This window comes from Acanthochromis polyacanthus, chromosome 9 (genome assembly GCF_021347895.1).
Source record: "Acanthochromis polyacanthus isolate Apoly-LR-REF ecotype Palm Island chromosome 9, KAUST_Apoly_ChrSc, whole genome shotgun sequence".
Taxonomy (NCBI): domain Eukaryota; kingdom Metazoa; phylum Chordata; class Actinopteri; family Pomacentridae; genus Acanthochromis; species Acanthochromis polyacanthus.
The window spans coordinates 37,404,210-37,421,634 of NC_067121.1; the positions used below are offsets into that span (position 1 = coordinate 37,404,210).

Consider the following 17,425-nt stretch of genomic DNA (forward strand, 5'->3'; position numbering starts at 1 on the left):
GCTTGATTTAAATAAAAGGGGACGTTTAGACTAATGAATAAACCAGTACTAACTTCAAACACTGTTAGCTACTTTTACTTGCAAAAGTGTAGTTGGCCACCTGTAGCATCATCTGGGTCAATATTTAAGTGAGGGACGTTTGAAGTCCATAGGATAGATTTTAAAGTGTGATTATATAGTACAGGAAGGTCGATATATTTTCTATGCACATACATTCACTGCCTTGTTAAGCTACTTGGTTATCTTGCCTCCGTTCAGAATGAGCCAGTATTTAATCTGGGCCTCTAACTATTTTTCTTTTGCTAAATATTTTCCCTTGTCCTGATATCCTGGATAAGGTTGCGGCTAATTCCCCATCACTTACTTATAATTTGTATGGACACTAAACATGAACAATAGCATCCAGCGTTGATATGTCGCAATCTTGTTAGTGCCTATTATGGTTACATTAAAACAGCGATTAGTCAGGCTCTTGCAACAACATCCTGTCCTGCTCAGACAGTGTTTTCCCCACTGTCTGCCATTATAAAAGAAACATCTATAAGACTGTAGACAGGACACCTCCAACTGCAAACAAGGTTCTTTCTATCCTGAATTGTTAATGAAGAGTGCATAATAATGCTGGTCCATATATAAGAGGAACACCTTAGCTGTCAGATTAACAGACATGGGTGCATATATGAAAGAGAATTTTGCAATACACACTTTAGCTGTCAAATTATTTACCCTGTTTGTAGCCAAAGTTGAAAGTTTTGCTACCAAAGAGACACATATGATTTTGTTTTTTGTTAAATATTTACACTGAGCCATAAGTCAGTGTCTTCAAGAGTTGTAATTGGGAAAATAATCATTTTTATATGGAATGGTCTAATTTATAAACTTTGTAAAATGGGTCCTCAACTTATGTTGGAGTTCTGTTTCTACAGATCGACAATTTTCGCCGCAAGTCAGAACTCCATCAAATATGTGTAAAGCCGTAACGTGCATCACGATATCGATCAGTTCTTTGGAAAAGTCATGTTCCGATCGTTTTATTATATGTAATTTCACTTCCATGGAGATGGCATTCCTTTTCTTGGAAGCACTGCCATCAGAAGAGTCTGACTAACGCTTGGGAGTCATAATGAAGGGCGAAAAGTTAGTGAATGTAGCACAATCCAAGTTAGCGTACAACCGGCGAATGTAAACAAAACTCTCTTGCCGTGTGACAACGTATTCGTCCTCTCCGCTCGCCAACTAGTTCCTAGGGCTGGACCCGAATAGTCGAATATTTGGTCCTGATGGTGGTATCCGAATATTAATTCTGAGATTCAAATATTCGCCATCCCCTCATTGGATGATGTCGCGCGAACAGCATTCGTCTCGTGAATTTGCCCGACGTGTCCCCCTCGTCGAGCATTACTATAAGAACCGATCCTTATATTCACCTTGCCTCGCTTCTGCTGGTTTAAGTTGCTCAGTTCCTAATACAACAAACACAAAACTATCATATCAATGCAAACCAGCAATTTTGCAACAAGAAACATTTTCTTCTGCTGAACAGAATGTTTTAGTTTTTGTTGTTCCAAGCTGTACCACTCTAACTTTAGGATATCGAATCACAGCTGCGGGCAGCGGTAGAAACAACATAATTCCTACTTGAGCACAGTTTACCAATGTATAGCAGAGGCCAGTGTTAGAAATTCTATCACCAGTTGGGTAAAGAGGAAGCTTTCTTTTGCCTTTGTGGTGTCTAGATAGTGGCAGAACTTCTGTCAAAATGGCTCGGCTCACATTAAAAACTACGGTAACTTTTCTCACAGTCAAACATCAAGCAAGTGCAGCAACACAAGACGCAGCAAACCAGCTAATATTCCTTCCAACTTCCAAAAGCAAGAAGGCGACCTGGCACCTGTCTTGCAGCCAGCAACTAAAGATTAGTCAGAGCTTTAAGCCACGTGTCCGCCCAATGTACCTTAAAACTTTTAGAGCCAGGAATGTTTTTTCAAGGAAGTCAAAAGTTCCTTCAGGCTGGTGGTTGTCTGCGATCTAAAGGTCCACGAAGATAGCTGATTTACATATCGTTTTTCTCTGCGACGTTGTCCATCTGTCGTATGCTTTCTTCTGCAACTTCAGATTGACTTCTTGAACCACAGTGAAAAAAATTGTTAAAATGGTGGCTCAAACAAGATGCTGCAAGTTCTCCATCAATCAGAAATATTCAGAGCTGCAAGTCCCACTCCAAAAGTTCGTGTACCTGGGAAAAGTACTATCCCCTGAGCAGAAACCTAATATAGACACTGGCCCTGCTGTGGAAACACACTGGGTTGCTTCAAAGGTTCCTAGTCCTTGGGGAAAGTTCCTGGAGAGGAAAAGGCTCTTGTCTGTTCTCTCTTTTTAGCTTCGTCTGTCACCATCCTCTTCATAGTGTGAATCTTGATGTTTTTTCACTTTTATGGCAGGTGGCAACCAGCACTCAGGTGATGTCCTCACTGAGAATACTGCGGTAGCTCCTTATAGCTTAGAGAAGACCTGGTGGTGCGTGACCTCGTGCCATCAAGCACTTTTAATGGAAATAATACATGATGGACCCATTTTCCAGTGCAAAAACAAGCATTCAGAGGAGGGATGTTCAAATCAGTTTAAAATCGAAAAGCTTTTAATCACATTATTTTAAAGTAAAATAGTTGCATTAGGTTGCTTTGACACAAACCACTGATTGTCCAGAGCAATATTCTGTTGCATGTGCTCCGTTTCATTTTCCAGTCTTTGTCCTGTGCTTTTTCCGTTGTAGCTACTGCTGTTTATGGAAGCTGTCTGTTGTTATTCAGTCAGTATCCTCATCTTCTGCTACTTCAGTATTAATTTTTGTTAGAATTTAATTTCTCTAAGAATCTGTCTCATTGGGATCCTCACTCTGGACTATAATTGTTTTTTTCTGTACAATTTGTAGATGAAGTATCTCAAAATGCAGGAAATTACTGAACTTCCAGGAATTATTTGGATTGAATAACAGAATCTCTTCCATATTTACAGCACAAGGCTACTCTGTTTCCTGTCAACTAAAGCTGCCAGCTGATCTGCTCTTTTCTGCTGCTCTTGTCTGCCTCTTTCTTTCTTTCCTTCTTTCCTTCTTTCTTTCCTTCTTTCTTTCTTCTTTCCTTCTTTCTTTCTTTCTTTCCTTCTTTCTTTCCTTCTTTCCTTCTTTCTTTCTTTCTTTCTCTTTTGCTTGTCTGTGTGTCTGCTTGCCCGTCTTTAGGTTCAGATAGTGCACAAAAAGCTGGACTTCAGCCACGTCACCTCTCGCTGTGGCTCCAAGGACAATATCAAACATGTCCCTGGAGGTGGCAATGTAAGTACTGCTGGAGCTGGAAACAAACTCTGTTCGGGGTGGATGCAAAACACATTTTATGCTAATGTGACCTCATTTGGGCTGTCTTGCTTAAAATTGTGTCAATTGGGAATCTCCTTTATATCCCCTGTAGCAGCTGCAAAAAGACCTAATTTATCAAAGAGGGATAAAAGGAATTTTTTTGTTCTTGGAATGTAAATTTGGCTCACAATTGATGGATGCTTATTACATCATTTACAGCTGATTGCGGAAACAGATAGAAAACTAAACCACATTGATACAATATGGCTGTTGAAAGACTCTTGAATCATGAGTTGATTTGATCCTTATTGGTTACAAATTAAATCAAGTTGATTTACAATCAGTATAATGTATCCACACATCTTCCCTGATTGGGCCTCTGCAGTCAGACTTAGAAAATGGAAGCAAATGGAGTTCAGCTTTGAAGACAAAACCTCCTGCAGTATCAGACATTTACGTGAAAGCCGATCGTCTTCAAAGTAACTGTGGACGAATGCATCGTAGTGACTCCCACTGTTTGCATTTTGGATTGATTTCACGTTAAGTGAACTGACCACATGTCCCTGTGCCCACCCTTTCAGATGTTGTTCCCATCTGCTCTAAACACCTTCTGCACTATCATGTTCCATCTGTGGGCTGCTCTCACAACCACCACTTTGCTTTCTCAGGTCAATTAAACAAAATGCAAAACATATACTTGGAATAACTCATGCCCAGACTGAGAAGACTAAATGTTCCTGTGTGTAAATAAATATCATTTTAGCATATTTTATGTTTTCTCATTCCCCTACGTCATAACTGCATAGGTAGCTACTGCAATAGAAACAGAACGTTGATACTAAACACTGTTTTCTGCATTTACACCAGTTCTCAATCACCACGTTATGTTCTCTGTTGGAATGCACATGGATGCAGTGTGGACTGCCCAAACGGTCCTGACATATATGTATGACACATGAAAGCAAAAAATAAATAAATACATGGGTTAATATACAGATATAAAATATTTCTGTATTCTATGTATAGTAGCTTTGTTCTACATAAAGCAAGCAAATATATTGTCTACAAAATGTCCCTTTTTATTGCCTTTTAACACTGAATGATGGTCAATTTTAAATTATAGAACATAAAATAAGAGATTGCATAAGTATTCACCCCCTTCAAGTCAGTATTTAGTAGATGGCCGGAATTACCGCATTGATCCTGTCTAAATAGGTCTCAATCAGCCTTGTATATCTGCACAAGGGCTGGACTCGAATATCCCGAATATCCGAATATTCGTTCGCTACGGCACTATCCGGATATTAATTTGGTATCCGAATATTCGCGCGCCCCCCACCCCAACTATTCGGGCCAGCCCTAATCTGGACACACCAATTTTACCCCATTCCTCTTTGCAAAACTGCTCTAGTGCCATCACATTGCACAGGGATCATGAGTACACAGCCCTTTTTAGTTGAATTAAGGTCTAGGCTCTGACTCAACCACTCCTTGTTGTTTTAAACCATTAGTAGGTAGCCTTAGCTGTATGTTTTAAGTCATTGTCTTGCTGAAAAAAACAACCTTATTTAAAGTCACATTTATTTTACCCTCTACATTTTTCAGTGTTTCAGGGCTTACTGCTGAGAAGCATCCCCACATCATGATGCTGCCACCACCATGCTTCACTGTAGGGATGGTGCCTTTGTGATGATGCTTGGTGTACATCAAATACCTTTTTCTCAGTTGACTTCAGAGACTCCCACATGCCCTCTGGTGAACTCTAGTCGAGATTTCATATGAGCTTTTTCAACAGTGGCTTTCTCTGATGCTGTATGCACACTTTCTCCCATCTCAGCCACTGAAATTTTTGACTCAAGCTGTGATTCCATTTTTGAGAACGGTTTGCTCTAGGTAGATCAGTGCTCATTCCATATTCTCTCCATTTCTTAGGGATGGATTTAACTGCACTTCAACGTATTTTCAGCGACAGTGACATTTTCTAGACTTATCTCCTGACTTATGCTTTACAGTAACTTTTCCACAGAGTTTCCTGGCGTGATCTTGTGTCCTAAAGGTGTAGCTACAACCAGAGGTACTGATTGACAAACAGGTGTCTTTATACTACAATCACTTCAGGTACAATCACTGCACTTAGATGATCTCTTCAGGCAAGTGTTTAGACTCTATGAAAATAGTGGCTTAATATATGTAGTACTGCACTGACTGTGATGGTGGGTTTATTGCGTTCAGGGTTGTTCTTATATTTGGGGTTCACGTCGTCTAAATCAGTGCTTATGAGGGGATTTAATCAGTCGAGAAGCTGGTGGAACCCCACAGAGACACACAGACGAACGGATCACAGATCACTTCTAGCACCGATTGGCTGCACTTTGTTGAGTGAGGGGGTGAATGCTTATGCAATCCACTATTTTACATTTATTATTTTCAATGAATTGACATTACTTTGTAAAAATCTGTTTGTACTTTGACATGAAATATTCTTTTTTTGTCAGTTATTTTTGATTCAGTGTTAAAAGGCAATGAATACGAAAACCCCTTTGATTACTTTTAAATCCAACAGTACAAAGATACTATACACATCTCACTGGAATTTAATGTAGAGCACCGATAGCCCTATTTTTTCTGTATTTACCAAAATCACCAATGTATTTCCACTGTCAAAATTCACATTATGAATATTTTAATTGGTTGTTAAAGAATAAAATCAAGTCATTAATAATTGAACCTGTCAAGTTGCCTCTAATGATCCAATGCTCTGAGTCAATCAGACGGTTTGCATTGCTAAATGAAACTTTGAACAGCACTGAGGGTCATGGTCGGCTCACTGTTCGTGCTCCAGTCTGTCATCAAATATGTAAATCTGACTGATCTTTGCACAGACTGTCAGGCAGGCCACTGGCTCTTAAAATCCATCAGTGCCAGCTGCCGGCAGACTACTCAGGATCAGGAACACACACTCTCATTACGTGACAGCGGTCTAATAACTGCCTGCGCCCACCTTCCAATTATAGCCCGTCCTGATTTATCTCCGTAAATGGAGCATCATTTACCAGCCAAACAAAACAAAAAAGGCACCTTCAGAAACAATAAAACAGGTCAAAGCCGGGTATGAAGCATGGTTATGTAGGAAGGTATTTGTTTTGTTGAAGGCCATTCTCCCACACGTTCCATAAATATCCTCTAAATGCACCAGTTGTGCGATAATGAATGACGGTGACTTTCTAAAGTAGATAGAGCGGACGTTGATCCATACATGCTTTGCACTGGATGGGGTGTCGTTATGAGTTTCTGTATTAAGAGGCAACTTTATGATATCTACTCTTCCGTAGGTGCAGATCCTGAATAAGAAGGTTGATGTGAGCAAGGTGACGTCCAAATGTGGCTCCAAGGACAACATCAAATACAAGCCAGGTCCAACTTCACAACTTGTGCTCTCCTGGACTCTTCAGACACTCTCTATACTACAGCGTTCTCATTCTAACTTTCTGTTTTTACCTCAGGTGGCGGTGACGTGAAGATCGAGTCGCATAAGCTAAGCATCAAGGCCAAGTCTAAGATTGGATCCCTCGACAACGTGGGGCCAGGGAACGGACAGACCAACGGACACAAGGTCAAACACTGATGCTAACTCCTGTGGTTCTGCTGACTCACTGCTGCTGTTGCTGGCCGACACCACTAGATGGTGTGGTGGCCTGAGAGTTACATCATGAAATAAACCCCACATTCTCTCTGTGTCTGTCTGTCTGTGTTCCCGCTCTATATTTGGCTACAGGAGGAGAAAACAGAGGAGAAAACATCTTCACCCCCAAGTGGCGCTCAGACAACAGGACCAGCAAGCGTTGCTAAGGCAACAGCACCAGGCAGCGTTGCTAAGGAGAACGGCATGAAGGAGCCCACAGCTACTCCTTTTGGGGGAGACGGACTGAGGGAGCCCCTTAGCATAGACAAGCGCATCACTGAGACAAGTAGGTGTAAACACTCACAGACACAGATTCATTAGACACTAACTAAATTTAAAGGCTCATCCATAATTTTAGCCTGCTAACTTATGGCTGCTACACCTGTAAAGCTTCATTCATGCACATACTAGTGCATCTCAGAAAATTAAAACATTGTGAAAAAGTTTAATATTTTTCATCAGCCATTTAAGAAAAGAGATTTTTTTAAATAAACGTTCTGTATTCATTACATGTAAAGTGAAATATCTCAACCTTTTGTTGATTTAACTTATAGCTAATGAAAAAAAAACTCACAACTCCAAGAAAAAACAACTACTTTTTCCATATTTTTTTGGAGATGCACTAATGTATAGTTCAAAAATATTGGCAGATTATCCACTCAAAAATAAAATAACAAAAGAAAATAAAATCAGGACTCTCATTTATAGCCATCTATCTTGACAAATGGGTCAAATGACCGAGAGGAGTTAACTGTAGACCTTATATCTGGAATATGCATTCAGCAGAAAAGAAAAAAGGTATTCAAATCCTTTAAATATAAAAGTACCAATCCAGTGATGTAAAAACACCACATTACAAGTAAAAGTCCCATGTAAAATATCCTACTTCAGTAAAAGTACACAAGCAACAAAATGATGCGAAAGTTTTCAAGTAAAAGTATTGGTTCACACGATCTGACATCATGAGCTTATTCATGCTGATGCATCACTGAGTCAGCAGCATTTTACTGTTGGAACTGCTTTATATCCAGTGTTAGAAACAGGAACAGGTTCAACACATGATTCATGAGAAGAAAAGCGAAGTTATGATTCACAAATGTGTTGAGACTTTTCTATTAAATCTTATATTTTTGGCGAGATATCAGGCTAATTTAATATTCATTCAACAAGTGGAAAAATCCGCAGGTCACCAGCCCTGCCTCAGTCACTGCCGTTGCTACGCTATTTCTTCACAATCACTGTTCTGAGGTTTATCTAAAGGTCAATTGCAGAAACAGTTATTAGTTTGTAGATACTGTGTGTGCATGCATGTGAGTCTGTCCTTCCTCTCTGCTACGTGTCTGAAGGAGTGGTAAAAATAGCACACTTTGCCACCAAATGCAATTATCTGGAGACCTTCTGAGTGAAGTCTAAGTGGATAAATTCATCTCCAGTGCTGCAGCTGGCCCTGAGTTCAGAGGGACAGCAGACTTCTACCACCTGATGTAGCCAAATTGGGCCTAATTGATGGATGGCTGTAGCGCTAATACAATAAAGAAGAAGGAATGCTTCATAATTTGGCCCATAATTCATAAGAACCTGCAGCAGACAGTCACAGCCTATTAGGTAGAGACCATCTGGCTGGCTGCACTGAAACTCTGGAAATTTCCACCCTTGTCTCCGCATCACTTTGTTTTCTCCGTTTCTTTCCCTCCACAGACTGAGTCCCAGTGAAATGCAGATTTTGGTGGGACTCGCATGGCACTCGCCGACCTGCCAATCAACTGACCAACCAACCTACCACGGCGCAGTCACTTCCCTCTGGCCCCGCCCTTCATCTCGCCCACCGCAGCACCGAACTGACCGATCACCTCTCAGTGTTTCTCTGGGGTCTGCCTGCCAGCTTCCTGCTACAAACCCCCGACCTCTGACCTCTGAACGACCTCTGGGTTGACCTTAGACCCTGCCTACCACAGAGAAGACCACTTTCTGTTAGTCTGTGTGTCTCTGTGTGGGGTTCCACCAGCTTCTCGACTGATTAAATCCCCTCGTAAGCACTGATTTAGACGACTTGAACCCCAAATATAAGAACAACCCTGAACGCAATAAACCCACCATCACAGTCAGTGCAGTACTACATATATTAAGCCACTATTTTCGTAGAGTCTAAACACTTGCCTGAAATCACAGTTCTGATGCTGTTCTCGTCCCTCTCATTTCAAAAAACCCTTTGATTTTCCCGACCTCGTTAGCGGATGTAGGCTAACGCCACTTTCTCCATTCCCAGTCCATCAGATAACTACAGCACAGGTCTCATTATATTCATCCTACAGCTTCATCAACCATTTAATCACTTCTCTCGGTATCATTGCACCGGTTTGTCTGCTCGACATTCATTGTAACAAAGCTTCTTTATCTGTGGACGATTGATATCATGACGCTCACGGTTAGCAGTGATGGGTGCAGAGAGCGCGGATGAATTCTAGAGTGGAGCAGGTTTGAATGAAGATTTCAAAATCAGCACATGAAATCAGTGCAGAAGCTTCGAGAATGTAAGACAGTTCCTGAGTTCTGTTGGCTAAGTCATGATGAAAAGGCTTTAATGAAGCAAATGAGTTTCAGTGCAGTCCGAAACATTGTTAATGATGCGGTTAGTGCGTGATAATCATCAGTGCAGGATGAGGAGGGATAGCACTGCTGCTCCTCTAGCTCAGAAAGATTTGGCACTGACCAGGTGTATTTGATCTCGGAGCCAAACATGTTTTACAAAGTTAGGACCACTCTGACCTTGAAGAGGTGAATGCAAACCCAGGCTGGAGGAATGATCTTAAACTGGGGCGTTTTACCCTTCATGGTGACTACAGAATCTTGAGGTGAAACCACCAGCTGCTGCACCTTTTAGCCACAGAACATGAAAGGATTGATGCACTGCACGTTGTTTGTAGCACATATTGCAGACAGTGTCAATCACTGGGATGTTTCAGTAAAGATTCAGTCACTTCAGCACATTCAACGGCAACATTTCAGGAAATAAATCAGTGGAACTGTCAGGATCTGCGGGTTCCTTGTAGAGGCAAAGCAAACAATTGGTTAACATCAAGATCAAGCAGCATTACTAATCTAAAGCTGTCGCTCAATAGCAAGCTGTCCTGACATTACTGGCCACTGAAGGAACAGAGGAAGCTATCATGCAACCCTAAACTGTTTCACAAAGAGAGAGGAGGTAGGAATGAGAGGTAGAATTAGCCAGTTTTGAATAAACTGTGAACTAATTGTCTAGAGAGCAACTGTGTTAGCGGGCCTGCAGGCTCAGAGCGCTTGTTCTCTCCTCCTCTGGAAGTGATTGAAATTATGTACAATCATACGAGCAGCAGATTAAATGGTACAGTATAGAGAAAATAGAAGCTTGGAGTGCTGTTGTGATGATTGGCACTAGCATGCTTTCTGCTTGCTACGGTATTCAGTCATTGGAATATTTGCTCCTGCATTACTGCATACACAGCTCTGAGTATTACCCTCCTGTGGGAACGAGTGCGATCCTGAACGCACCATAAATAGTCATTCTATTTAGCGCTTGCATTCTGCAGAGGAAGCTGTGCACTTGCAGTCTTTGAAAGTATTAAAAAAAACTACCAAAAAAGCAACAACTCTTACAATATAACACTTACAACCCTCAATCTTCTTCTGCATCTAAGCTCACGTACATGTTTGTGTGACCTCAGTCCTCTCAGATAGACTACTTCAGCCCCAGACTCATACACCTGCACCAACCTGTGAGGGACCCCAGCAGTCACCCTGTGAGCTGCATTCTCCAGTTCGTGTGCGGTTATCACAGACAGTCAGACAAGCACTTTCCTTCTTTTTGCGCACATGTGGCACTTCCTGGTCATGTGGTTCACCCTCAGTGGAGAGGTGCTCAGTCCTCCTTCTAGCCGGTGCGTCGTAAAACCCGCTCTGTGAAACCTGCTAACTTTCTTCACACACATACACACACATAAACACACACACATGAAGCACAGATGGATACCTGAAAGCACACACGTTTGTTGGTGTGCACACAAACAGTATATTACACACAAACACAGATCAGCACCCCGAAACATACAACGGTATGCTGTTCATTTCTCTTCTCTCGAATGAAACCAACTCTTTATTGTGTTTTGGTGGTCTATGCTGATATTGTAAAAACAACGATGAGCTGTGTCGGTGTGTTGTTCCTGTCATAGTCATTGTCGGACATTTTCATCATAGGCTCACCTCACTCCGCCTCCCTTCTCGTCCGTTTCCGCTTCCTGTGCCTCACTCCAATTCTCTGACAGCAATATAATGATCTTAGTAGGGAGGGCCTCCAGTTACTACACAGGATGTACAGACAGACAGACAGACAGAGATGGACAGACAACAACCACGGACTGTAGTTAGGAGAGAGGAGCAGGTTCACATGCAGGAGGAGCTGCAGTTAAAGGGAATAATGTTGCATTCATGGCAACTCTGAAGTTGGAGTTTTCTTTGTAAGTGGTGATTTATTTATACTAGGCTCTGTCTAGTAGATTGAAACTACTAAGAGCTACTACCAAGCCACTTGAAGTGACGATTAACAGTAGCAGATGATCAAGTTTCTAGTTATTTGTCTTCTGTGGCGTATTTTACCCTACATGAGTAGTGTAAATAGAAGGACATAAACAGCCTTTTTTCTACATTTTTGAGTTTGTTTTGTATAGGGTGTTACTTGATGGACAAAAAATATATATTTAAAAAAAACATGTAATTCTTAAAAGGTTTAGAAAACAAAATAAAAAAAATAAATAAAATCTAAACTGGACAGCAGGACCTGCCCAGCTCCAAAATGCCATGAATGCAGCAGTATTCCAGCGAGGCGGATCCAAGAGCGGCCTGCGATTGCTGTTGCTGGGACCATCCAGTGGGGTTTGAAGTAGGCTTTTTTGTAAATTACAAATCCATATTTTAAGCTATAAAAACAATCACAGCACACACTATAGAAATGAGCCCAATGAAGACCCCTTTTTCTCAGTTTTCACAAGTATAAAACGATCCACTGTGGAGATCTTTTCAGCCTGATGTGTGTTATTTTAAGAAAGAAACCCCCTAAATTCATTTTCCATTCTACATGCTAATAACCCGACACTGTGATGCCACTTTGATTTACAGACCATTGTTGTGCATCACACCAGTGATAGGAAAAAAAAAAGGCCCAGTCTGCTCACTGTGCTTCAAAAGGCTGGGATGGTCTCGGCTGAAAACACTGAGGGATGGGAGACGTGTCTGTGGCGTGCTGCCGTAGTTGTCAGATGTGTGAAGTGTTACTACTGCATCCATCCTGTAGAGAGCGCTGCTTAGCCTCTGGAAACACTGATAGTCTGGCTCTGTGACTTAACAAAGGCTGACTTAGAAACCTTCCATCTCCATTAGAGAAGCTACAATACAGTTCATTACTGTCCTCATTTAAACTAGCACTATAATACTGTGTCTGGAACACTAAATATTATCGGAGATCATTTACGGCTCCCCCTAAAAAGTCTCGTGCACTTTGTTCATTTCTTGATGCACTCAAGTGATATAAAAGTTGCTTTACTGTATATTGGTAAAACATTGTCAGCTGTGTACTGTACATGTGTGCTTCTGGGAACAAAACAGTCTTGGTAGTTAGATCAAGTTATGATAATCAAAGAGCAAGTGATCAAATAGTCAACAAATAAGACAACTTAAAGCACCGTATACGCATATTTAATATTGTACCGTTCCCTCCAAATCATTCCCATGAGTTGCCTAAAAGTAACACACGTCACACGACATATGTGTGGGTCATATGTGAAAAGAATAATGTGAACCTTTCTTCGGGAACAGAAGAGCAAAGGTACGAAATCACTTTGATAGGTGTAGGCAGTGGATTGTGTACATAAAGATAGGAAGCGAGTTGTAGTCTTATTGTGCGTAAGAAGCTCATGTACGAGTGTGCGACGACGTGACGGGAGGAGCCGAAGTCATGTGTCCCGTCGCTCCTCCTTCATCTCGGTCGGCTTAGTGGAACTTAGTGGAACTTTGGTGTTGTGCTGTTGGCTATGATGGTTTAACTCTCCACTCTCCAGTCTGCCCTCATGTCGTTCCTGTTAACATTCACTGGTTCTTACATTCTGGCCAAGCTGCAAAGTCACATTGACAAAGTGGGTATATTTGTGTTCATTTACGGGCCTTACTGAGCTCTGAAGAGGCCAGTGGCTGCTTTATTTGATATGTGCTGAGAGGACTGGCATCAAAACTACCTTGGGTCAGTCTCATCTGTTAGCATACAGCATGTCAAGTCATTTTAACGGATTTTCACGACACCAGAACATTTAAAAAGGCAAACTGCAGTAGTGTTTTTAGTGAGACAACAATTCTACTCAAAAAACAGACACAAGATTAAATAAATATGTTGCACTTTAAAGAACAAAAGGTTTTAAAAGTTCTCTTTCTTACAATTTATGAATCTGCAGGCCATAAAAATCTGTTGGCACTTTTTTGAAGGTAGCAGTGGCCAATGGAGTGCCAATTAAGATAACCAGGTTCAATACATCATTATCAGTGATTCTTATACAGAACATTGTCATTCACTGTCCCATTAGTTTTGATCAGAAGGACACTTTTGAGTTTTTCAGATCTCACTCTGACCTGTCAAAATTTCAGAATTCAGTGATGGATCAAAAGCCCAAAGTTGTTAATTCTGAATTTTGTTATGTTTCGCCAACTTTGACAAGACTCAAGAAGTTAAGGCCTGTGTATTGTAGAGCCAATAAGTCACTAAGAATTAAAATTGTGATCCCCCCCCTCCCCCCCCCCCAACTTTCACGGTTTCTTTCACAATTTGTGTACACCCATGCATGCCTCAAAACAACCAAAACGAACGACTTTGAGCTCAACTGATAAGAAAAAAGTGGAAGAATTTTAAATTACAACCTCTAAAATCATAGCGGAAACTACCACATTATAACAAAGAGTCAGTAAACACTACATCCATTTCAATCCTAGAAACAATAAACAACCTCTCTTGTACATCTGATACATCCAGGTTCTGGTACAGGGACTCAAATATCTGCATCAACCTCAAAAACTCTGCATACTGTATGCTGTCCAGCAGAAGTAATTGTGGTTCCAGACCTGTGTTTACATATCCAGTAAGGAAACCAAAGCACCAGCGTATTAATCAGGGGCATGTGATTAAGTTAAGACTGCATTATTAGTGCGGTCAGGTGGGACGTTAATTGAATGTTGCTTGCAGCTTGGGCAAAAAGTAATAACGAGATTCACTCCGATGTCTGTTCACAACTGTTTGAGTCCCCCGGTTATAGCGCTTGAATACCACCCTTCCACTAGTATCTCACACTGTCCCTTGTATATAGACACCACCATGTTTTTATCACTCCAGAAGTAACTCAAATTAATTAAAATCAAACAAAAAAATAACAAAAAAACTGAAAAAAAACATCTTACTTCTTAACAGGGTGTTGTGGATGCTGGATGAGCGTTCATGTTCATAAAGCTGTTACCATTAAGGTTAATAATAGTATTATTATAAGGCTGAAAGCATAAGAAAGGAAAAGTGTACTTTTTCTTTTTCAGAGTCTGCCTTTTTTCCGCCAAGAAAAGGGCTGCTGAAGTTTCAAGAATGTTTTTAAAAATGTATTAAAGATGCAAGATTATGAATACATGTATGAGGTTTGTCTCTGTTCTGTTTTGGAAGGTAGATGACATATGACGCACTATTTCCCAGATTCGGGCAGGAAGGCAGGCGGCGTGTGTGTCACGCTGGGTTCGATCTGAAGACGTAGAGGACAGAAGCTTTGCGGAGAGAGAAAAAAAAACTTCAGAATTGGCAAATTTAAACAGGAAGAAGCAATCTGATTGGTTTGAAATGCAATGACACACACTGGCCAGCCCTGCCTTCTGCCTACCGTCACCCCCTCAGTCAGACTTAACAGTTACCAGACTTAGTCTTTTGGCATGTGGTAGAAAGTAATGTCCTGTATTAGACAGCTCCTCTATAGACACCTCGACATACCTACCAACACGGGACCGAATTAGGGCAAGTCTTGGACCAAATTATCTTCTAATGACAAAAATAACAGAACATTCTGGACTAGTCTGCACTACTAAAAAAGCAGAGGATAAATCAATGAACGCTGAGCTCAACGAAAGCTTGAAATGCAAAATAAAAGGGAGTGTTGGTAGATATGCACCTGGAGCCCCTCGCTCTGTCTCCCACCTACAGAGGCCCATCGGCGCCTCAGCACTGAAAAGCAGCAGATTTTACTTTGTGCTTTGTCATATGTGCAGCAGCTACCATCCAGCTGCCCGGTAAAACCAGTGTTCCAGCTGTTTAAATATCAAGGAGAGTGGAAAATTTAAAGTCTGTGCTGAATTCGTAAACTGTAAGTTGCATTTTAGTCTCCTGCGTACCAATAGTTATCTTGTAAAAGTGAGAAGCAGCAGGTAAAAGAGCTTACTTTTCAGTGCTGTGGAGTGGATCCGCTGTTGTGTGTGCTGTGTTATTCTGTAGGGCACAACACCATAGCAAGAGCATGCAGAAGACAACAAACAAGCTGCTGGTTGTTAGAGGCATCCGTCCTATTAGGTAGAGCTCATCTCCCCCCTTCAGTTCTGAGTATTTGGTATGAAAGAGATGTTCATTGTGATTAATTGTTAACTAGTGATGTGAATATTAATCATGAAATAAAAAAAAGATGAGCAAAAGATCTGACGGTGTTGCTGCTGTGTTATTTCTTCACACTCTTTTCTTACATACGGTCATGGAAAAAATGTATTAGACCACCCTTGTTTCCTTCAATGTCTTCTTCATTTTAATGCCTGGTACCACTAAAGGTATATTTGTTTGGACAAATATAATGATAACAACAAAAATAGCTCATAAGAGTTTAATTTCAGAGCTAATATCTAAACATCTAAACATTTCCCATGGTTTTCTTGATAATAACCAAAATCACTTCAGGTCTTCCATCAATAGCTATGGCATTGTACTGATAAAAACAGCTTTTAGGATTCAGTGTTTTCTTTTCTGTCTGTTTTATTCCTATGATGCACACAGCAGTTAGTACTGATTCATAACCGTTGTTTCTGATGACTGCAGCCATGTGTCTTGGCATCTCCACTAGCTTCTGATCACAGCAGCCCATTCCTGTTGCACTAATTATAACTAAATTGCTTTGTTTTTGGGCTTGTGGTTCTCCATTTTGTGTTTGATGATTTTCCACAGGTTTTCAATTGGATTTAAATCGAAGAAAATTAGGGTGGTCCAACAATTTTTGCCATGACTGTATTAACTTCCCTTTGTAACCAGTAGAAGGACAAGAGCTGTACTTAGTACATTTAGTTAAATCTGTAGCTAAAGCTAATTTTAATTATTAGAGTTATCATTGGATGGAGCCCTGCCACAGACTGGCGACCTGTCTAGGGTGTCCCCTGCCTTCGCCAGAGTCAGCTGGGATAAACTCCAGCACCCCCCGCGACCCTAGTGAGGATAAAGCGGTGTATAGAGAATGGATGGATGGATGGAAGTGCAACTTACGTCACTCAGCTAACTGAGTAGCTACTTTGGTTTTGATGAGTCCTTTTTCGTGCAAACACGTTCAACAAATCTGAGACTGCTCATCATCCCATATGCAAGTCTGTTGATTGGATAAATGATCTCCTACAGTCAGTGCATCGGATACAGTGACGGCATGTTTCTTGTGCTCACAATAAGACCAGAAAAGGATCCACAGAATCCAAGAAGTCAAACAGAAGTCTTCCATGGGGCAATACAATAGCATAGCAGTTCGTGCCTATATATACCACATGGTTGTAAAAGCTCTGGGCAGCAACTTCTTGGCTCAATTCCCAACTGCTCGGACCATGTGCTGCATGCTCTGGTCTCTCCTCCACATTTCTTGTTTGTCTTCACAGTGACTGTAAATGAAGGCATAACAGTTGCCCCACCCCACCCCACTCCCCACTAAAGCAGACGACATTCAATTTCAACCTTGTCACATTTGTCAACATCTAGCCCTTTAAAAAGAGCCAATAGCTAACACCCATGTGCTGTGTATCTTCAGAATTGAAGATATTAAAGAGTCTCCTGCACTAAAGGCTTGTTGTCATCGTCATAGAGGTCATAACTCTAATTTATGTTTATTGAGGTCACAGTGGGCGATGGAGCTGTGCTTTATCATAAAGTGTTTCCTATTCCATTAACATACACAAGAAGTATGTTGTAGGGATTTTTATACAAACCATCAGGTACTCTGATTCTGTTCAAGCTATTCTCTCCAAAGAACAAAGCCTTCATTTCTTTATCTCTGACTTTTTTGACCATTAGGAAAGATTGCAGGAGGTGGCTGGAGCACATTAATTACTTGTCA

General features: G+C 41.0%; 1 protein-coding gene across 3 annotated transcripts in view; it reads left to right on the forward strand.

Moving 5' to 3' along the window:
• map4l (microtubule associated protein 4 like) overlaps positions 1 to 15,763 on the forward strand; it is a 126,238-nt gene extending 110,475 nt beyond the window's left edge. For all 3 annotated transcript variants that reach the window (XM_051953296.1, XM_051953295.1, XM_022214170.2), the window contains 5 exons: positions 3,239 to 3,331; positions 6,685 to 6,766; positions 6,856 to 6,965; positions 7,128 to 7,320; positions 8,733 to 15,763. In XM_051953296.1, the coding sequence (XP_051809256.1) occupies positions 3,239 to 3,331; positions 6,685 to 6,766; positions 6,856 to 6,965; positions 7,128 to 7,320; positions 8,733 to 8,737 (483 nt within the window). In that variant the 3' untranslated portion in view covers positions 8,738 to 15,763. The remainder of the gene's footprint in view (positions 1 to 3,238; positions 3,332 to 6,684; positions 6,767 to 6,855; positions 6,966 to 7,127; positions 7,321 to 8,732) is intronic.
• Positions 15,764 to 17,425: the final 1,662 nt, after the last annotated feature.